Here is a 23,856-nt window from a genome sequence, read left to right as displayed (position 1 = left end):
TAACATTGAAAAGAATATCTTTAACGGAAATTTAATAAAAAATTCGAAAGGAAAAATAAAAGTACGGTTTTTTTTTTAATTGTATGAAAATAAAGAGAGAATTAATAAAGTAAATAAGAACGATAAAAAAAAAGAGGAAAAACATTTAATGAAACTTGTCATTATAAGCTAATGAAAAAAAAATGTTATAAACCATAGGGTATAGGGCTTTACCTAATACTTCAATTTAATGAAACTTGTCATTATAAATTATTTTTTGTAAGCTAAGAAGTTGCAATTCACAAACAGGGACTTTTGTCAGATTGTGTAAACCGAGGACGGTTGTTGGATTGGAAGAAGACTTAGGATCTTATGACTTTACAACATTGAATAATATATAATAAATTAAACCCTGGATTATAATGTATAAGTATTAATATTCTAAAATTATGAAAAACGAAATTTTAGATCAATAAATAATATGCAAATAGAAAAGAGGACCACTCTGGAGGAGAAGAGTTCCGTAACAATTGCTTAAATACAAAAAATTCAGTTGGAAATTTTGCTTTATACATGTATATTCAAAGTTGGACATGTTCTAAATTCGTCGTGGTGAATTAACTATATAAAGATAATCTTTTAAACAGATATTTTCTTATTATATTTGTAAGATAATATTTTGCATGTATGACAGTTTCTATTATTAAAAAAGACATAACTGTCAACGTTAGCTATAGATAATTTTAACATTATTATTTGAAATCACTGTTGTGGTTACATCAGTAATAGAGCGTGGATAGGTAATGTTGGCAGGGTTCAAAATATCTGCCCAATGTCTTGAATAAACGACTTTTTATTGTATTTTGCAGATTAATTGTTTTTATTTTGCATTGGAGTTGTTGGATGTGTTGGGAATCCAAGTGTGAGTCTAAGTCTCATATTGAATAGAGATAAGAAAATAGAGCACTATATAAAGATGAAAGATCCATTAACGTATTTTATTAAGATTTTTGGTAAAAAATAGTGTCAATTCCTTATATGATTGAACTCATATTTTATTAGTGTTTGAATATTTCTAGTAAACTACCTCTGTGACAGATCCAACAGCAGTATCAAAACCGGTGATTTCTCTATATTTTTAAACTCTTTTATTGATTGAAACAAGTCATAGTATATAAAGATTCAACATTTCAACTTTGAATTTACAAAACTATACATTTGAAGGATGTGATCGATGTTTGAACAACTGAAATACGTTTTAATATTATCTTAGAATTTAAATTTGAAGTTAATTCAATTTCCTAAAAAGCAACTAAAAAAGACAATAATTTCTATCCACTTATTTTTTATTCTATATTTTTTCAGATCACTAATGCAAAATTTCTAACATCATTTATTAGAGCATATCTTTTTTATACAAGCACTTAATGTTATGTAACCTGCAGCCACAAGGAAGAACACAATACCACAAGTTGTGCAAGAGTTTCATCCATTTGGAATAATCTAGATTGATACGAATCAATCAATGCTAATAACTTTAAAATAAAATGTATGGTTATAAATCAATTTTAATGAGATCGTTTTGTTTTAATTGAATGATGATAAATTACATTATTAATTATAAGATGATTTAGTGATAAAATTGGATTAGAGGGTAAAAGAGATTGCGGTTCAACTCTTCCATTAATATTTAAAACGTATAATGTTGACTTAGAAGAATAACAAATAAATTTGTTCTCATAAATATTATCTGAATTTATTTTTATTTTGACAAAAAAATCCTCACATTAATAACAAAAAAAGTATGAATATAGATAAAAATAATACAAGTAAATGCAAGTATACAACATTTTTGGAAATTGATTTTAGACATAAAAACTAATTAAAAAAAGTCAATTTTTTATATTAAATTACTGAGATAATTAAATACATATATAAGTAGATTTCCCAGTAGTAACGAATTAAAACCCTAACTCAGTTGTTGAATGAATCCAAATTAGAATCAATACAATTCCTTGACAAGAAATCTCATACCTAAGGATTAATTACCAGTGTCAATATACAAATTTTATCTAATAAATAATTATATTGTTAATTAGCATAACCGTACGAATCACAATAATAGATAGTTATGTTGATATAAAAAAAGCATATACTTTTTTGGGATTGAGAGATAAATTCATTAATTATATTTCATTTTATTTCAAAAATATAAATATTAATAAATTAATAACAATTGCTTATATAAAAATATAATACATACGTAAATGTAATAAAATAGTAAACAGATCGATTTTATGTAATAAAAAATTGATTATCTATTCACAAAATTGATTATTTTGTTACTTATTTTATTTTATATCTTAATGTGTTTCTTTTTTATACAAATTTTCGTTATTAAGTAAAAAACGTTAATTACAAAATATTCGTCTGATTTTTCGTTTTTCATTATTTGTTGTAATTTTTCTTCATTTTGGTTTCATCCGTTTTTACAAATTGAAACAAAAAGTTAAATTTACTGTGCTGCATAGAACAATATTAACATAACGGGTCATGTTTTTCTAAACATAAATAAATTTTAACTTCTTTTCATTTTATATAACAATTACGCAATTACTTCTAAAAACACTCTTTAATTATTTGAAATTTGATTTCATTATTATTTTTTTATAAATTTCTAATAAAGGATACTTAAAAAATCTATTCTGGTTATGATTAATAAAATTAAATGATATTAAATATTTTTGTAATCAGTAGTTAGTTAATTTTATTTATATATTTAAGTAAAAATTCACTTAAAATATATATAGTACTATATATATTAACAACTTAATTTTCGGTAGACACTAAATATATAATTGCACAGCAGATACTTTATATATTCACAAGACTAATTCTTTTTGTAATACTTCTGTCAATTTCCTTGGTTTATAATTTATTTTATTGCATTTTGTCAACTGCTGACCGCTAAGATTTTTCAAAGTTCGCGTTGTTTCCCTCAAATTACCTCAAAGACCAAATTTGAAACCGCGGAAAATGCATACGAATAACCAATGCTACACGGCTACACCAAAATTCGAAATTCAAGCGTACAAGTGAACACAATATTAGGTCATGATCGTGAAGAAACTTCTCCTTTTTCTGTGCTACAAGAAAAGTTCCTTAGAAGAAATTCCAAAAAAAAAAACTTGAAAATAGAGACGTATATATGGCATCAAACTTTTATGATGATTTTATTACCTGAAAAAATTGAAAATAATTATTGAAAGTGGATGAATAGGAATGCTCTTGTGCAAGTAGATGAATGGTATATGTTAGAGGGGGATTAAGAGAACACATGCAATAAAGGTCCCAAATAACGTAAAGCCAGCTACACGCTGAAGAACATGTGGTGGATAGCACGTGCTTCACATTATTATCGTAATATGAGTGTTTATATGAAGATGACTATGTTTGGAGCATGTCTTGTCGTACCATAGTTTAGGTTGTGCAGTGTGCAGGAGTATGAATTGCTGGCAAATCTCCCTGCCAGTGTCTTCCCTTCTTAACCTGAAATGGACATGAAAGAGTCATTTGCCCAACAATACACACATGTCTTGTTGCACGTCACTCAATAATTTCAGGATCAAACATGTGTGTATGTAATAGTGAAGATATAATACCCCAGAAATGCATGCATTGAATATGACTTTGTAATTAGTTTCAGATCTTGTACTTTTACTGTGTGAACTATGCTATGATATTTCGCCTGAAAATTCCACACAGTGTAGCTTTTGCTGAAGGGACTGTTCTATAAATAAAGCTGACATGTTCTTACCAAAATTTGACGGGTAGTCTATGAGGTAGATGAAAAATCTCCGAGGACCTGGTGCACAGTGATGGAAGCCAAGTCTCTTTGTACCTTTTCACTAAGAACAACTCACTCAATGTTGAACGCTCTATCTAGAAATCTTAGAGTTTGTCTGGAACAAGTTTTTAAAATACATAAATCTTTTAAAATATTATAAATATCTAAAAAGATTTCAAAATCTATTTTGTCGGATTTTATGAAACCCAAATGTGTGCACTCTTGAGAAAAAAAAAATTGCCAAACAATAGTGAGATGAAAAAGAATATAATAGGATGATGATACACAAACGCCTCATATCTTTTATTCAACATTCATCCAACACCAACAAAATAACACTTTTATATTAAAATATAAAATGGTATGGAATGAATCAACTAGAAAAGTTTAAATATTATTTTTTTAATTAGGTATTGGAAGGGTAAAGAAAAATTAAGAAACGTGCATGTAAAATATTCTTCCATAATAAGGTTGCGGAGAAAAAGGTGTATGTCTTCTCTCACTTTCTGTCTATCTTCTTCCCTTCTTCCATTCCTTAACCACTTTCAATTTCTGTCAAATAATGGTGCTTCCACGAAATTCTTCTAGTCACTATTTCTTTACGCAATAGCTATATCCACAGTTGTTTGTACAGTTGACAGTTTAAAGTGACAGCACCACATGGCATTGTCCATCAAATAAATGCCGCGAACTCCCTCATGATAAAGAGGATAACAGAGTTATCATTCTAGGGTAGAATCCAAAGGGAGCTGACGTACTTCAACTCAACTTAATATTTATCCAATAATTGGATTGCTCTTATATTTTGTCAAACTTTAGCTTTTGTACTAATATTTGTATATGGACCTACATTGCATGTAAAAGGATCGCTCGAAAAAAAATAGCTAATTATTTTGGCTATTCTTCTAGAGATGGAGTAAATAATAACCATCTTTATCATTGGATTTTACTAAATTTTTTACGAACAAGTACATATACATAGATTTTCATTCATTCTATAATTGAATTAATATAGGGACAACTATTTAAAAAATAGAAGATGCGAGAAAAATATGGGTCTATAGACTCTTGACATCTTTGATAACTTAATTATTAAACAATCAAATTGCAGTTGTCCAAAATACGTAGTGGTCCCTTTCACTCCTTTGGTATTAAGGAAACACGACACATCATAGATAGATATTAGCACTAACAGATATGTGAAAGGTATCTTAATTTCATGGTGAAAAATTAGACACGATATAGGGCTGTTTAAAAAGTTTCAGCAAATCAAACTGAACCATGAACTGGCCTAAAGAAAACAGTTACATTTTCCACTGTTCAATTCGTTTTTCTATAATGAACGAACTAAGAACAAAATCTAAAGAAAAAGAGATAAATTTAGGCAAAAAGGTTTGCATACCAGAAGCACCAGGCAATATTATTGATAAATTTTGTTTCTATATCTGATGTTGCATGCATAAATTACTCAGAAATGTAGGGACATAATGGTGAAATTAGCAAGCTGCTGAGCTTGGCAATTGAATAAGTAACTACTGACTAAGTTTTACACTTCAATATAAGTGAATGGAAACCAAACTAATTGCACAATCTAAGGTGTCTTCGTCCTTTATTTATAGTGTCTGTATACCTACAAGGTCTTTTGGAATGAAAAGGGAGCTGTGATGGGGACCACAGTGGCCACAACAGCAGAAGAATTTCCCAAGGAATGATCCAAAAGCATATGCCAACCAACAATTTCTTAACGAATATCCATTTTTAATGTGCGAATAATGTAGACTATATTGCCTCTTTCTGCTGCTTTGCAGCACAGCAAGCAGAAGGGCTACCAGGTATGCTTTAATTTTATAGGTGGGTAAGAATAACAGTGCGATTCTCCCTTGGCATGGTGCTACATCTATTCTTGCATGAGAATGGCCTTTCTGCCAAAGGAGAATTGCCCTGCCATTCTACAATCCTACCATCTTCTCAATTACATTTCACAGTTTACCATGAGTTTACCATGAGTGTGTATATATCTATATGCTAAGGCCTATTTATATAGGATATTTTGTCAACGGAGTTTAGTGCAGAAACAAAGTATAAGCGATAGTACATTTACTGTATTGCATTTGTTACCCTTACTGATTTGATCAGGAAAATCTACTGATGCATATGCAGTTTGGCTATTTTGGTGGTTGAAAATCAGTATGATCACATCTTGTAATTAAATGATATTCATATGAAAATTCTCCATTCAAGATACACCATTTTATTCCTTTGAGTTTAACATATTTTTCTTATCGATCGTGAATGAATGAATGCCTTCACGTTTCCTTGTCTTTCTATGCAGAGCAGACATATTCTTCAATTAGCATTATACCGCTTGTCTGTTGCTTCTTCTTTTTCACTATTTCAGATATTTCAATTTGTGCAAACATCCATCCAATTGTTTAGTAAGTCAGTAACGAATGCAACTACCAAGTATACTATAAATTAACACTAACATGTCAAATAAATAACAAGTATTTCTAAAAAAAATTATTTTAAACCTAATTCGTATAATGAAATTGATATTATTTCTGGTCGAGTTCGGACTTCCAACCTAATTAACTAAAGAACACATATTATAGTTTGTTTCTTTTTCACTGTTAGTATTTAAGTAATGTCCCCATCAGCAGATTGGGCAAACTTAAAGGAAGGTTTTGACGTATAAAATAAAGCCTTTTGTTTGGCTAATATTATCACTGTAAGTTGTTATTTATCACTGTAAGTTGTTTGTGATATTGTATTTGCCCCTGATATATCCAAGTTTGATCTTCATTCTTTTCTTATTATTATCTGAAATCCTTTTATTCAATCGCCAGTAAAAAGATTAAATAAAATGATACATGTCTCTATATGTATTATGGACATAATGGCTGTAGAATCTTATGAAATTTATTTAAACAGACTCTTTCATTCTCAACTTTCTAATGAAATTTTCCCTTATAGATAAATATAAGATCTCTAATTATAATTATAAAAATGCATTACGGATTAAACCGTAGGTTATGTAATTTTACTGGTGATGCTCTAAATCTTGATTTCTTGAATGGGAAACCCTAAAGTCATTTACACAAAGCTATAATTTGGTCCATTCAACTGTTTCACCATCTTGTAATTCTTTATACTTTATTCAATTATAGTTTCATTTACTTCTAATAAGGCAATACATTCAATTCTAAACTTGTATCTCAAATAGTGTTGATTTCTGGGAACACTTGTAGAAGGAGCAATATTGTATTATCAAACATGCACAAGCATGACATGATATTAAATAATTAATCTTTTATTTTCATTTAACCCGTTGGCATGCTTGAAATGCTTTTACTAATGATTAATAAATTTAATAAACATTTCTACGTGAATATGTTAGTCTAAAAAAGTATAAACTAACCTTTGAAAAAGAAAATTCTGAAATATATTCGGTTTTGCTTTTCTATGTTGAAAGTTCTTTTAACATTGCTCCTTTTATGCAAAGACTTGAAGCAGCATTGACATATAGATTTCAAAATATGCACATATATATATATATATATATATATATATATATATATATATATATTTTATTTATTTATTTTTATATATTTATATATTTATATATAGATGGAAGTTAGGACAAAATGATCTTTTACTTTAATTTTATTTAAAGATTCTATTTCAATTGAAGAATTGAAGTAAATCATGCCAATAAAAAATTTAGTGATATTGGATAATACAAAATATATAATTCATTTAACAATACAAATATAAAAATTCTTTTTGTGTTTATTGCTTAATGTGGTATTAGTTCACTATTATTTTATTTTTTTCGTAGAAACAAGAATAGTATTAAAAGTCATAGTGTCACACAGAGAACAATGAAAATCCTTGTCTTTATATGAGAGAGCAAAAAATACTTTATATATATATATATATATATATATATATATATATATATATATATATATATAGGGAAAAGAAGATGGATGTATAAACGACACTGGACCAGTGACCCAGCATGTGAACATTTTCAGTCAACATTGTCAAATATTAAATTGTCGATATTAAGTTATCCCAACCTTCACTCAACAATGCAAACACAGGTGAGTATGTGTTCACAACCGTATCTGGTAAAATTAAAAGACTTAATGGAGAGTATCTATACGCCGAGTGAGTCCGTACGTCTACAAGAAAGAGTTAAGTATTATCAAGTTAACTTTGATATATACATAAGTTAAATTTTAAAACATTTGGGATAAAATTATTATAAAATAACTTCAATTTATTTATAATAGTTTTGTGAATGATATAAATGTGACAGTAACATTTTTTTATAACCACGTGTAATTAATTAGAAATAAAATATCTCACCAAAGTATAAACTTACAATGTGTTCGCGTTGATGACATTGTTAACGAGGACGGATTTTTTCTAAACTATATAATATTAATTTTTAAATAAATTTATAATTATTTACTAAACTAACAAACAATATGTCGAATTATTTTTAAAAAATTATCCCACATACCATAATAAACAATTTCTACCTAGATACTAAAATATTTTAATATGCAAGATAGATATCATTAATGACTAATTAATACTAATTAATGATCATATTAAGGATGAATATACCGTATTTATGAGTTATTGGCAGGTTATATTGTCCAAAAATATAATGCACTAATGGTTAATCAATGGATTTGGTTACCACAAGTTCTATAAATATACAGTTGGTTTACTATCCCAATAAAATAGTGACATTTTTATGAAAGTGACTTGAGCGTCGGAGTTTCAGGTCAACAACCTATCAGAGTGGATTGCATTCTTGAGAGGATTGGATGATCGAAAAAGAGCAAAGTAAGAAAGAACGACCGATCTTCAGACAATTTCAACTAAAATAGAAAAAGATATTATTTCTTAAGCAAAATTTATTCTACTATTAAACACTTTAATTCTTAAACCATTGCAAAGAAAAAAACAACACATAAAACGAACACGACAACTTTAAAAGAAAAATTCTATAATGAAGATTGTTAGCTAAAAGCACTATTTTAGTACATCAAAAATTAAATTTGTAGTCGTATCTCCAGCGCATGGTTTTAGTTGCCCACTTCAAAAATTCTATTGCACAGACTATTAATTTCAAAAGAAAAATTGAAAATTATGGGCTCAGCCCACGACTTTAGTAATGAAGGCGTACTTCCTACACACAACTTTTAATTTTCTACATTCAAATTCAAAATCGTGTTTTGGGTCTAAGATGGCAGTAAAATAGAAGTTGAAGTTATGTAACTTGGGTCTAACTTATCTTAGACGATGTAATTTTTTTTAAAACTATCCATTATGGTAAATTGTGTACAAAAAGCACACCACTTTGGTAAAGAAAACCATGGATTTATTTCCAAATATAATTTATGATATATATATATATATATATATATATATATATATATATATATATATCCATAAACAGTATATTGATTTGATATTAATTAAGTTTAATTTTGAGAAAATATTTCACTAACTTTTAATTGTGTTTGATAATTTAGTTACTTAAAGTTTAGTTTTTCTTGTTATTCTAATTATATACAATTACTATGATTGTAATATCACATTTAATAATATAAATTACTAAATAAAATATTATAAATTTTGATAATACATGACCTACTGACATAAATCATATAAAATAACATAGTATATATGTACACAACAACTGAAAACTATACGAGTTGTTCAAAGGAAAAAAATCCATGTACATAACAATTAAATAAAGTTATATAACTATGTTTTCGCGTTATTATCTTTCACCAAAGACATGTCAGCATCCAACTTACTATCACCTCACACCGAAATATAATCATTGCAAAAACACAACAACATATAAATGAAAAAAGAAATGTCTCACTATACTCAATTATCTAGATACATGCTTTTAACATAGGATTTCACTATAATCATTGCAAAAACACAACAACATATAAATGAAAAAAGACACTTAACACTATACTCAATTATCTAGATACATGCTTTTAACATAGGATTTCACTATAGGTGTGCACTAATAAAAGTATTTATTCTTTACAAAGCCATAAATAAAGGTAACCTATGGGCTTATAGTCGACCGAACGGTAAAGGTGCAAGAGAGCCTCTAAGTTATTTTGGGGCTCATGGCCGACCGATGACACCTCTCAGGTAAATGAACTGAGTGGACAAACAGTTAACCGTAAAAATAGTCGTTAAGGTAATCAATAATAATAACTGTCAGGGAGTTAATGAAAATAATTGTCATTTATTGACAATTAATAATATCATTTATTGGTGATTCATGAGTCAAACCTAACGGTAAGCTCATTATAATTTATAAATATATGTGTGACCAAGGGGACAGCTAACTTTGAACCATGATAACTAATCTTGATTATAAGATTATTACGCAAAGTCATTGACTTTATAAGATTTTGCAGGCACCCTCCCCCGCAGCTTGGACAAGGAGAAGAGAAAAAACAACGCAACTGGATGATGGAACGAACAACTTTGAATATTTTGGATTAAGGATCTAAATCCTGCCGAAACATTTTGGGGTTATCATCTTACTACTTGCAAGGCTAGTTTCCTCCACGCCTAGGTCCAAATAGTTTAATAGCTAAGACCTTCTACAATTCTCTCTTCCCCTCCCCTACACACACACATTTCCTCTCTATATAAGTTTAACTGTTGGTGGAATACAAAATACCTACTTTCTAAACTCTCATGTGTTACAACATACACTACACATCACAACATATGGAATTTTTCCTTGAAATTGATGGATTGATTTTAATGAGCTCACCACCAATCTTATGGTCTCTTATCTTAAAAAAAAATAACTGATCATAAGATATCTTAAAAATAATTTAGAGAATAAAAAAATTCTAGACTTTTTTTAGAAAAAAAAAACATTTTTTTATATTGAAACTTATTTATAATAACTTTATTTAAACTTTAGATTTTTCACATTAAAATAATAAATTCTCATCCTTTTAAATATATTGTGAATTTTAAAACACATTTTCTAAACTTTTATAATGATATTTTAACAAATTTATACTAAAAATTATAAAATTTTGAATATTATTTGTTTTAATAAATAAACTTATAAAAATTTAATCAAATAAAAATGAAATTATTAAAATCTTACGTCATATTGTTTTCCATGTTATAATTAAAAGAAAAAAAATTATAAAACAAAATCATTCTTTTGCAAACTGATCGACAAACCGGTTAAGAAAGATGGAAAGAAAATTACTTCATATTTCTTTCTCGTGCGGGACCGACCAAAATGGAACCGTGAGTCCATGTTGTAGCTCTCCGAACTTTATTTTATCTGTTAAATACTTTTTTTCCTTTGTTAATCGTTTAAATATGGAATTCTTAGAGATACACATCAGTCTCGTTCTTATTTGAGACTCAATCAAGTTAATTTATGGATAATATAAGCCACAACTATACTATTATAAAAATATAAATAATTACAAAATAAATACTTAAAATTTATCATCATGTTTTAACAAGTTACAATTGGAATCGTAGTTTCTTTCTTAAACCAATGGCACCTTCTCTTCCTCCTTCATCAGAATGTGTTTAAAGCTTCCCAGGGGTTCAACCTTATTCCCGCGAGATACCGAGTGCAATATTGAGAAGAGTCCCCACGTGTAAAACTCAACCTGATATATACCATTATTCCATATGCTCAGCATGAACTTCTTAGACTCCACCGACACTTTGGAGCATGTCTTCAAATACAAATACCCTAAAAACAACCCTACAGATATAACTCCCAGCACCGCATTCATCACAAATCCAATAACTTTCTTCTTTCCCTTTAATACCTCTGAAGCCTTCAATGCCTTAAATCCACTAATCTCTTCAAGAACCGATATAGCAATTGCCAAGTTCCCAAAAGTGCCCACATACGAGAACATTAAGATACCTACTGCAACCAAAATCATTGTACCAACGTTGCTGGCTAAGATTTCACTCAGTTCATGTTGCTGCTCACAACTAGAATCTATAATCAAAGCCATGCGCTGATGCAAAACTAACATTCCGAAGAATATAAAACCCAATTTAATTAGCCTTACCAAGAACCACGTAGCAAGTAAGCTTCTCGCGGGTTTAGTGACTATAGATATCAGGCTTGTGATGCTCAACTCCGCTTCTGAATCCACTCTCTTCTTAGAGGCTAAGAGGTGTAAAATAGGCATTTGCAAGGAAAACATAGATATGCCCAGAACGGCAAAACATTCAACTTGTGCAACAAATGAAACATACTGGAAGGTTGCATCTGCAAAGCTGCTCAGGTCTTCACTATTTGTGAGAAAAACATTGGATAAATACCTCGTGACAGAGAAGCAGTAGAAGAAGGAGAAAGGTGCGTCCCAGAAACATACGAAAATAGTGAATATGGCTTTATGAGCAGCATAAAAATCTTGAAGTTTTCTTAAAAATCCTGCCAAACCCATTTAGATCGAGAAAGGATTCTGAATATTTTTTGGAGTGGAATGGTCGATTACTAGGTTCCGGCTGTTGCGTATATTTATAGGAAAAGGAATTATTGAAGGCGAAGATGATTGGCTTGTTTAGAAGGCTAACTTCAACTGTTATAACATGAAAAGTATAAAAGTAGAATAGTAAATGGGAGAAGGTTCCTTGTTAGTGCGGAATGCTGCCATTAAACAATGACTGTAAGTTTCTTGAGATAACTCTGAAGACTTTTGATGAAGGAGTGCGTGGGTGCTTGGAAATTGAAAGTGTCTTAATTATTTTATTAAATCCCTGCCCCTTTGTCAGAGCCATACGTAGGCTTAGACAGTGACAACTGATAAATAAAATAAAAGATATTAACACCATTCATTTATTGGTTCAGTAGTACCATAAGATAACTTGCCAAACCATTTCTGAACTGGAAAATATATATTAACATCATTTTTCTTTTATAAATGATACATATACTTTTCACATAATTTTTAATTTTTCCTTTCCTTTGTTCTCAGACCAATTTTAGCGCAATTCCGTTATTATCTTGATATCTTTGCTTCCACATTTTTTTCTATATTTTTTCTTTAAATCTCTTTATTTCTCATCAAACAAGCATCCATGTACACTGTTCAATTTTCATCCATTCTTCTCTTTCATTGTCACTCACTCACGTTCATAGCCTCCTTCATTACACATACCATCTTCTCTACCTCTTTAATTTTTCTTTTTCTCTCCATCTTCTTCTGACTCCATACACGCAGAAACGTAGAGACTGAGTAAGGGATACTGAGAAGTGTGATAAGTCTTTATTATTTATGTTTATTTTTTATCTCCTTTGTATTTGTTCATGTATTATGTGTTTTTTTAGATGATGTAATTTTTTCTGTTCCTTTTTATATTGTGGTTTTTTTTTATATTATTGTGTAAAGAAAATAACATTTAAAGAAGATTTAAGGACTGTCTCTTAGAACCTTTTCGTTCAGCCACAGTTCACTCGCTCAGCACCAAGCATGCAACTATGTTCCCTCGCTCAATGAAACTCAAGAGTTGAAAACAAAACAAAAATTTGCTTCTCATCCTAGAGGTTAATTTCTCAGAGAGATTATTATATTGTGAATGAACGAAAAAAGAGAGTTTGAGTACGTAGAAACACAGAAAAACTCAGATTTTCAGTTAGAGATAAATAACAATTTAGTGTCAATTCTCTTATAAATAACAATTCAAAAATAATATTTTAATGGTTTTTTTTCTGAACTTAAAATTTGCAGTATGTTTTCTATCTATTTTAATATTTAAAAGATAATTTCTTGTGAAATTTTTAAATTAAGAAATTTGGGATATAGTTTTCCTGTAAATTTAAAATTGACATGAACATTTAAAATTTTTGTTGCTTTTATATAATTTTTATTTTTATGCGAATTTAAACTTAACCATAAAATTTGGGGAAACGTTTTCTTAATTTAGAAATCATTGTTGCTTTGCGCAAAATTCGTAATATGTAGAAATTGTGTAAGTAAAACTTTTTGTCAAGTGTAACTTTCAACATGACGTGTCTACGCTATCAACTTAGGAATTTATACTATAAATATTTACTTACGATAAATATTAAATTTAGGTCAAAAATATTCACAAGAAATTTTATTTTCAAATTTTTAAAATAAGTAGAAAATATGAAGAAAAAAATATCTATTAATGTGACATTTGATAGATTTTTTACTTACAAGCATATAAAAAAATCAGATGAAACTATTTGCATCCTGAAAACCGAAAGTAATTAAAAATAAAAATGCGTTTGCCGGGAGTCGAACCCGGGTCTATTGCTTGGAAGGCAATTATCCTAACCGTTGGACTACAAACGCTTGATGTATTCTTAGTGCATGTTATAATAAAATTAATAATCTTTTAATATACTAAGTTAGAATATGACGAGTGGTTCTTTGTGTACCTCGTCCATTTCGTCGTGTACCTCTAATTAGACTTATTTATCTTTCATTTATTTTCATTTTTGTCAGCTGTTATTATAAACCTTGTATATGTATCACTGTGTTGATTATTTCACTGTTGAGTTATTGTTTGGGAGAATTGTTCTTCGTGAGAGCTTGTCTTCTGAAGTGTCGTAATGATACACTGATGATCATTGTGATATGGATATTAGTAAAGGTCGTGTGTGTAGTGTGGTTCGTGAAAGAAAAAGATGAAGAAAGAGGGTGAAAAAAGTACGTTCGAGATTATTTTTCACAATAGTAAATACCTTTAATCAATGTTGAAACTACAATTAAGGAAACACCGACGTCTGAACACCGGTTAGGTCTTGCCGCACTTTGAAGTTCGATAGACCTCAACCAAATTTCAAAGTTCGATTAATGTTTGACGCACTTCAAACTTCCGCCATTATTTTTAGCGCACTTCCAATTGTGCATGTTATATGTTTTTGAGTTATTATATTTTTTTAATACGATTTAGTTTTAGTTAACTTATTTTTGATATATATCATGATGTTTTATTTATTTGTTTAATACTTTTATGTTTTTTTATTTGTTTATTTAAATTGTGATATTTATTTGTTAATAAATATGTTTTTATTTTTTATTATTTTGTTTGTAATATTTTTTTTATTTATGATTTATTAGTTAATTTTGTAAACGTAATTTTTTTAGTAGTTGATTTTTTGTATTAAAAATATAATAACAAACAAAAAAAACAATAAATAATTACGTAATAAAAAATATTGAAATAATTAATAAATAATTCAAACAATTACAACTTAATAAAGAATTAGAAAAAAATTGCAACAAAAGTAAATAAAAAGTTTGAAGGAGTGAAGTGCTCCAGCCATAAGAGAAGCAAAGAGTGATGCAGTAAAGTGCAGCGAGAAATAAAGTGAAGTGCTGTGAGAAAGAAAATGAAGTGCGTTGAGAAAGGAAATTGAAATGCGTAGGAGGTGTAGGAATTTTGTGTGTGTTCATTAAAGATTCTTCTGACAGAGACTCACAAGGACAAAGATGGAAATTAAACAAAGATTGGAGGTGTAGGACGAAATAGAGAGTGAATCTTCCTACACCTCTCTCACCTCATCCTGCACCTCAAATTTACCTGTTTGTCCTTCATTTAATAAAAAGTCAAAATAATAATTAATGAATTTAATTTTTTTAACCTCCAACCATTTTCCTAACTCCCAACCACAAAAATATTTGTTGGTTATAAACAATTGAAAAAAAAATATTTGAAAAAAAAATAAACAATTGAAAAAAAAAGTTTAATCATTTAGAAAGTCCCTATTTTTAGACATAATCTCAATTTGGTCCTTTTCTTTCTGAGTGTCTCAATTGAGTCATATTTTTTTTAAATTATAATAATTCGATCCCTGTCGTTAAATTGAGCCCAACAGCGTCAATCTCTGGTTTACCTGACACGCTTAACTTTAATTAATGTGACTGAATGATCAGATAGTTTTAAAATTAAAAACTTGGTAAAACTCTCCCCGAGCCGCACAAGATTCACGTGTGTTGAATATTCCCGTCGTGGAGACCTCCGCCCTGAACTCCTTCTCCCCATTCCATGTCCTCTCCAACCTCTTCAGAGCCACAACCGAAGCATCACTCAACTCCCCCTGAAACAGAGTCCCAAAACCTCCGTGCCCGATCTTCTCTGAAAAATAAGCATGAATTTGAATATCATGAATATACTATGAATTGAGTTTGAGGAATCCTAGAAACAGGAACAATCATCTTCCATGGAAGACAAAACAGAGAAACAGAAGAAGCACTTAGAAATGGTGGAAAGACTTTCGAAGTGCCCCCAAAGTCGTTCAACAAAGGATAAGAAAGAGAGTAAGGTAGTTTGCTGGTGTATCATTAGTCCTCTCTGGAGGCTTAAAAGTTTTGTTTAACATTTGTTATCATTGCAGCTTCCATTGTAGTTAACCTTTTTGGGAACCAAATGCTAAAGGAAAGCAGTTTCTACAAAATCTGAGAACATTCAGAGACAAAAAATTAGCAGACCATGTAAAAAGACATGGATTTGTTCCCCTCAAACCATGGAGAGATCACACTAACATGAGAAGCTATACAGACAGAAACAGTTTTACATCCAGGGAAATGTCACATGGTACTTTTGTGACCGGCAATCACTTGGGTTCATTGTTGGTAACTGAATCCAGCAGTCGAGACAATAATCCCTATCTTCTAGATTGGTACTACATTTACCAACCTCGTTATGCAACTCCTAGACATGTTTCAACAAATCGTTTTGAAGCAACTCAGCATCATTCCCCATATAGGATGCTTCCCATCTTGGAAGAAAATGAACATGAGTATGACGAACACATGAACAAGTTTTGCAATGAACGTGTTGATTCCTATCTGGGTGCTTCCACATCGTCTTTCCTCTTTTGGGAAAGCCTAATCGAGGATCCACATTCCATTGATGTGCCTTGCACTATCAAGAGTCGTTGGTGGGAGAGAAGTCAACCTCGGAATGAAGATAGTCAAATAAGCTTTCTGGAACCACCAGATTTCAATCACCAAAGAATATGGCATAAGCAGATAATTTAAATGCAGGAGAATTGAATCTTCATTTTGGTGAGTCATCCCTCAAAAAATCCCACTGTAAATTAAAGCATGCAGCCAGCCTTGAGTAATGACATTACCCTTCATTGTTTTGTTTTAGCCTGTTTCTTGTTTCTGGAATGCAAGAGTTCCCATGTCTAATCATGATTTTCATTTATGCATTATTTGTGTGGAAATGGAAACTATTATTTGCTGTTAATAGACTGGTTGACTCAGATGTCTATAATTTTTTTACATTAATTTCTTATAATTCAAGTTAGGATTTCCTTGATTGTTAGAATAATTCTGTTCAAGATCTAAGTTTTTAATGGTATAGTTACAATATTTGATTATTACATCTAGCATTCACGTAACTTGCTATAATATTTTGTCTAATGGCGAGGAAATATTTCTTATATCGTAATTTTTAATGGCGTGAATTTTTTTAGTGTTAAAAAATAATAAGAATTGTACTTTGTTCAACGTATAAAATATGCCACAGGATTTGCTGCAGCATATACTATAAACTATATAGTTTACATTTGTTTGGAGATAAAAAATGAATTAATTGAAAATTTAATAATAAGTATGTGATATATTGTTACTTAATAAAAAAAATGAATTAATTGAAAATTCAACTAGATATTTGTGAATTTTGAGATACATAATTGTCATTTATGAGATGTAATTTAATATTGTTACTTAATTTTCTGTCAGTAAAACATAAAAGCAAAATTTTAATAATAAATTAATAAGTACCAAACATTAAGCGTGTCACATGCCACGTCAAAGCATTTGGTGAAAGCAAGGAAGGATTCTCAGGGGACCAAGAGTAGGCGTAGGGTTTGGAATCTGACTCAGCGCGCCACGCAATCACACAACGCTGTTGGGTCTAATTTAACGGTAGGGACCCAATTGTTGCAATTTTCATAAAATTAGAATCCAATTGAGAAACCGAAAAAGATAAGGACGAAATTGAGATTCTCCTAAAAAAATAGGGACCTCCTGAATGATTAAACCAAAAAAAAAAATATCATAACCAATATTAAAAAACTAAAAGTCTCAAAAAACGCCTCTGCCGCAGATCGAAGTAATCACGTAATATTAAACATTAGGGTGCTCCCAGAACGCGAGCAAAGCACCGTGGGATGGCAGAGACAAAGGACGGAGAGAAAAAGAGGGAGGAAGGAGGGGGTGTAGGTGTAGGGTTTGACTGCTGTGTGAGATGCGGCAGGGAGTGAGATGCGGCAGAGAGTGAGATGCGGCAGAGAGTGAGATGCGGCAGAGAGTGAGATGCGGAGGAAGAAGAAGAGGAGTTAAAGTTTTAGGGTTTAAAGTTTTACTAAACTTTTTAACCACAATATTTTTCTCTCTCTTCATTGACTGACAAGGAGTACACTTTGGAATTATAATTTTTTTTGGAGGTGCAGGACGAGGGTGGTGAGGTGCAGGGAAAATGACTCCGAAATAGATGAAATATAAGAAGTGTAAGGAGAATCACTCATAAAATGTACGGAACTCCACTTCAGTTAGAACCCAAATTAAAGAAATAACAATGATAATATCCATCTTAGATTTGAAATGCTCACTTAGGCCACTTTGTTTCTTATATTTTAAGTCTTGGCACTTTTTCTTAAACTTTAAAAATAAAAATAGCAATTAAGAAATATATGCTTTAAAAAAATAATATAGTGTGTTAAAAAAATATTTGTTAGAATTTTTTTTTACATCTATATGTATACATTGTTACCAATTCTTCTAATTTTCTTTTAGTAAAATGAGTGTTTCTTATTTTAAGTTTCAAAAAAACAAGTCTTTTAAAAAGTTTAAATTATCTATAAAAAAATACGTGTACTTTATAATTATAAATTTAAAATAAATTAAAAAAAAAAAAACTTAAAATCTAACACTGTACTTTTCTTATGAGCAATAAAGAATATATTAATTATAAAACATTTGGAGTGCTTCAAACCTTTCACACATAAAAAAAGTACAAAATAAAAGTATGTAAGAGATATACACACATCTAAAACCATTAAGAAAAGAACATGGTGCGTATGTTCTTCAAACACTTCATGTTTTCGAAACAACTTTTGTTCAAAGTGTTAATTGATGTAGTAGTTTAAAAGTTTTACTAGTGAATATGATAATTAGTTAATTAATATGAGATTCTTTATATTTCTTTATGGCAGCATTCACAATGCCTTTGCATTTCACAAGAATGTTCTCTTGTTACGATTGTAAGAAAAGTAGCTTCTACAATATGACAAAGCAAATCTAGACTATGCATCCAAGAATGGTCAGTGCACAGATAAAAATATTTTGAACTCACTGAAATAGTGAAAATATTGCAAATTGCTTAACTTTTCCCCATATCCTACTCTTCATCCAAGTTTTATACATGTGGACTCAATTAAACACTAACCTAACAATACACAAATATAAATCACACCAACCTATTATGACAATGGGATATTACAATTTTTAACAACCTTCTTACAACTAAAATCTTCATAAAGAAAAATTATTGTCATATAAGTATACACATATAATTTGACCTTTAGAATTTAAACTTGTGCTAAATAAAATTAAAATATTTTATTTATTTGTAAAACCAAAGTTTTTGTTAGTATTTATCAAATGAGGTAAAATAAGATAGAAAAATATAGTTATGTAATTTTTATTATATAAATAAAATTTAAGCAGATTTTTTTCTGAAAAAATAAATGGTAGATATTTCTCATAACACGACCGTTAAAACCAAAAGAAGATGACATGCGTTTGCCGGGAGTCGAACCCGGGTCTATTGCTTGGAAGGCAATTATCCTAACCGTTGGACTACAAACGCTTGACGAGTTCTTGTGATTTTAAGAACTTATATATATATGTTAAAGTTTACCACGTAAGAATGTAACAGTGTCATATGCTTGGTCTTCTAAATATGATTATTTTATAGGGCATTCCATTTGAGTCAGTACCCAACTTAAGTAAATAAGAATGAAGAGCAATGATAATATACATAATATATTTAAATAACTTTTTTCTTAGATTTTAAGTGTTGGCACTTTTTAAAGTAAAAATAATAGCTTGGAAAATAATTCTTTAATGGTTCTTTATATTTAGGAAAAGTCACATGATCTACAAATTATACACAAAGTTTGGTCACACAAAAAAAAAAACTCTTAACACTTAGTAAACTACACAAAAACACCTTTATCAATACATATATTTCTATATAGAAAGTCAAAATTCGTACACACAAAATAACTTTAAATCTAACACTCTAGTGTAATATGCATGTTATTTTGGACCATCGAAAAAAAAAGCAAAAAAAATCGTAACCTTTTAGCTTCTTTACATTCACTCCAATACATTTGTTCTCATTTCTAGTCAATCTAAATTGTAATTCAAAAAGGTTGAATTAAATCAATTAAAAATATTTATGAAAAGTCACCCTAGTTAAACCCTAATTACTTGCGAGTTATTGTCACCACTAGCAATAATGAGTCTAGTGGTTTTCTTCAGTTTCAATTTTTTCTTAATATTTTATTTTCATTTGTAATTGTTTTGTTGAATTATATTAAATTTTATTCTATTTTTAATTATTTTGCATTAGTATTTTAATTTTTACACACAGCTTGTTGAAAGCGAGGAAAATAAAAATAGAAAGGTCTAATTGGTTAATATGGTATAATGTTAATATTTGTGTGATTTATGAGAGTTGTTAAAAGTGAAGAGTAAGAAGAAGGCGTGCAGAAGACACCGACTATTTTGAATCGTCTCGAAATGTAAAAGCAAGCTGCCCATGACGCATCGACTTCAATACTAACATCGTCATCTCATACTCATACACTACAAATCAAACACAGAAACTTATGGGAAGTTACCAAAAACAGGAAGACCAACTCTACCAACCTAACTTCCACACCCACGCGCCAACTGCTTCCTAATTTCCAAATCTCATTTCAAACCACACACATTTTCTCTTCAGTTCACACCATTAACATCAAAAACATCAAAATCTTGATATTAAACTACAATGCTAACTTAAATGTTATCAGCCAAATACCTAAATCCTGTCGGTTGTTTTTTTTTGGAATAATATTTTTGCCAATTTAATTCAACTTGCTTTTGTACTGCCGTCTTTCTCTTGACTTGGCAAGGGACCATGCTTCAACAAAACTTGAAGTCCAAGTTTGTCTTTCCTTCTATCTAGTTATGCTATAAATAAACAACACGCGAACAACCTCATTTCATCTATGAAACAAACACCATAGCCTCAATTTTCGCTCTCATTCTCGCTTTTTCTCCTCTCTCTCAGTTTCCACTCTCTATGGCACACCTTCGTTCCCATCTGCTTCTCTTCTTCATTCTCTTCGCTTCCCTATGTTCCTGTCTAGAAAGCAGAAAGCTTCATCTCGGACCTCACAAACCCAGCAGCACGGCTGACCCATCTCTGTTTTTCGCTTCTCTTCCCAAAGGCACCGTCCCATCTTCCACACCCAGCAGAAAAGGTCACTCCACCGTCGTCGATGAGAAACTCATTGCGCGTCAACTAATAACCACTGATCGACTTCTTCTGCAATCTATTCCTAGCCCCGGTGCTGGCCATTGATCACCTTCACAACCGCTATTTGTTCCTTCATCAAGTGTCAACATTTTTTTATTTCTTCAGTTTTCCGATATTCTTTGCGCGGAAGAACATACCATAATATAGGATTAGGGATATGCAGTCGAATGTATAAAGGTGGTGGTAGTTTTTGTATGTATACACGGTTCTGTTTTTCTCTCTTGTGGGTTATCCGCAATATTTTTTTTATTCGTCATTGTTCAGGGAAAATATGTATACTCATACTCACATTTTTTTCTTCTGTGTCTGCTACTTAGTTTGGTCTGTACAAGCAAGTTTTAAATAATTATCACGCTAGTTATGCCAATAGAAAATTACATTTCAATCCAATTTACTTTTTCTATTGTGATTAATTAATGGATTTTGATTTATACCATGCATAGTCCTAGTCAGTCTGATATTATGGGATGCGAAATTGGGAGGAATTCGGATCTGTTACCTATCTCTCACCCTTTCACTCTTACCCGTCAACTTTATATTTTCTGTGTTGGCACCTTACATGAATTTGTTTCCATGACACCATGTTTTAATAAAAAGTAATTCGCTTTAATGCATAATAATATCTCATTACCCAGTTGCTTTGAACCTGTAGGAAGAAAAGAAAAGGAAGAATGGGCTTTGGATTTGGTTCTACTATTATAGTTTACACAGTATTCTTCCACTTCGGCATGTCAAAACTAAAAAATGGAAGAGAAAAACGCGTCAAAGATGGGTTGTATTTGTTGCATTTCGTCAAGTTAGATGGGGATCACCGTCTTGTAGTGTCATTGGCTATTGCAGTTTGTGATGTTACAAGTTTCTTTTCATATTGGCAATATTGCTTTAGTATAAAGCATGAATAAAAAATGGGTTTTGATTGGTGAGCTTCACGTTTCAATGGTAAACGTGAGCTACAGTTATTCATTGACTTATGCTAAGCAGTTTTGTACTATTCATATTTTTTCTTTTCTACAGAGAAAATGTCTTTTTCGAACTAAGGTGACCAGCTTGAATAAAATATTTAACCCCACTACAAAATCGTCAATCAAGTTTATTTCCACAGCAAACAATGTGCATTCTTTTTGGAATCAAGAAGGTTCGTGCTTGATTTCCATTTTTCGGTCCCTTTCAATGCATTTTTCAAAGTCTTAAATAAACTATATCCATGTTTTGAACGAGTCGGACACAGAAAATTGGATTCCTTTTGGTTTCTACTAGCATTTCGTATTTTCTTCTCTTCCTCACTAACAACCACGCGCTTCCTACAACATAAGACTCCCATTAGGAAGTAATTTTTAATTCAACCTGATCCACCTTCGTTGTTTCAAGAGACTAAGCACAATCAATTGAGAGAGAGAGAACGAAACAGAGGCCAAGAACAGAGAGCAAGTACCTATTGTGCACGTCATTCTTTTGGCTATGAAAATGAATTATAGTAGAGAAATAAGCATTAGGATGCTGTGTTGAACTTATATAAATCGATGAAACCGTCACCATTAATGCAGTTACATTAATTTTTAAAAGTGTTTTTAGTGATAATGAAATTGAAAAATAACATCACTAGTATTTTAAAGTTTTCAAAGTTTGGGACATGGACCTTGGAAACTTAGTCTCGTCCACGTTTGTCTATACATTTGAAATAATGATATCAACGTAACCAGCCACGAATTGCTACTGTAATTTTGCCCCTACTGAACCAACACAAGGGCTCCACAAACCACCGATCATTTGAAAACCATCAACACAAAAATCAATTTGTCTGCCTACTGTCTGTCAATGTTTTCATCCAAAACACACCATACAGTTTTCATCATAATTTTCTTATAAAATCATCTTTAAAGAAAAAAAATTCCAAACTTTAAAATATATATTTTTTCAAATTCTCCAAACCATCTTTAAAGAAAAAAAATTCCAAACTTTAAAATAGATAACACATCGAATATGGTAATTAAAATTAACAATAAAATGTTGATATTGTCTATGAAAATGAATATTCCCTTAACTCTCAATAAAAATTTTTTGTTCCACTAAAAGACTTGATGTGGGAACAGTATTTGTTGTAGCTAATTATAATCTAGAACATTATTCTCACATATTTAAAGCATTAACGAGATTCATTACCACTTTCATATTATAAAAAAACACTTTTGATTTTTAGCTGCAATGTGATTTATTGAAAAATAAAAATAAAAGAAATGAAATGTAGGGAAATATCAAGTTACTCTAAATTAACCATACAAAATAAAATAGACATTACACTCCGTCTAAAACATTGTAGTTGTAGATTTAGATTAGTATAGTGACACTAAATCTAATTTATATTTAGATATCCACTCCAATTTCATTCA

The 23,856-nt window shown here is 30.2% G+C and overlaps 2 protein-coding genes and 2 non-coding genes across 4 annotated transcripts; 1 reads left to right on the top strand and 3 right to left on the bottom strand.

The window, feature by feature from the left end:
• Positions 1-11,302: 11,302 nt before the first annotated feature.
• Positions 11,303-12,581, bottom strand: LOC124825864 (uncharacterized). Its single transcript, XM_047298592.2, has one exon. It carries the CDS (start codon positions 12,334-12,336, stop codon positions 11,413-11,415), a length of 924 nt encoding a protein of 307 aa, XP_047154548.1. The 5' UTR covers positions 12,337-12,581; the 3' UTR covers positions 11,303-11,412.
• A 1,558-nt stretch (positions 12,582-14,139) lies between these two features.
• Positions 14,140-14,211, bottom strand: TRNAG-UCC (transfer RNA glycine (anticodon UCC)). The gene has a single exon. It is a non-coding gene; the product is annotated as a tRNA-Gly (tRNA).
• Positions 14,212-19,675: 5,464 nt separating this feature from the next.
• Positions 19,676-19,747, bottom strand: TRNAG-UCC (transfer RNA glycine (anticodon UCC)). The gene has a single exon. It is a non-coding gene; the product is annotated as a tRNA-Gly (tRNA).
• Positions 19,748-21,164: 1,417 nt separating this feature from the next.
• LOC148198832 (precursor of CEP14-like) lies at positions 21,165-21,905 on the top strand. The gene has a single exon (XM_088092184.1). The coding sequence runs from the start codon at positions 21,233-21,235 to the stop codon at positions 21,512-21,514; it is 282 nt and encodes a 93-aa protein (XP_087948310.1). The 5' UTR covers positions 21,165-21,232; the 3' UTR covers positions 21,515-21,905.
• The last annotated feature ends 1,951 nt before the right edge of the window (positions 21,906-23,856 follow it).

The sequence above is a fragment of the Vigna umbellata genome, chromosome 5, assembly GCF_029865625.1.
Source record: "Vigna umbellata cultivar VRB3 chromosome 5, Vumbellata_1.0, whole genome shotgun sequence".
NCBI classification, from domain to species: domain Eukaryota; kingdom Viridiplantae; phylum Streptophyta; class Magnoliopsida; order Fabales; family Fabaceae; genus Vigna; species Vigna umbellata.
The sequence above is the reverse complement of the archived record's forward strand: the minus strand, read 5'-3'. Positions and strand labels throughout refer to the sequence as shown.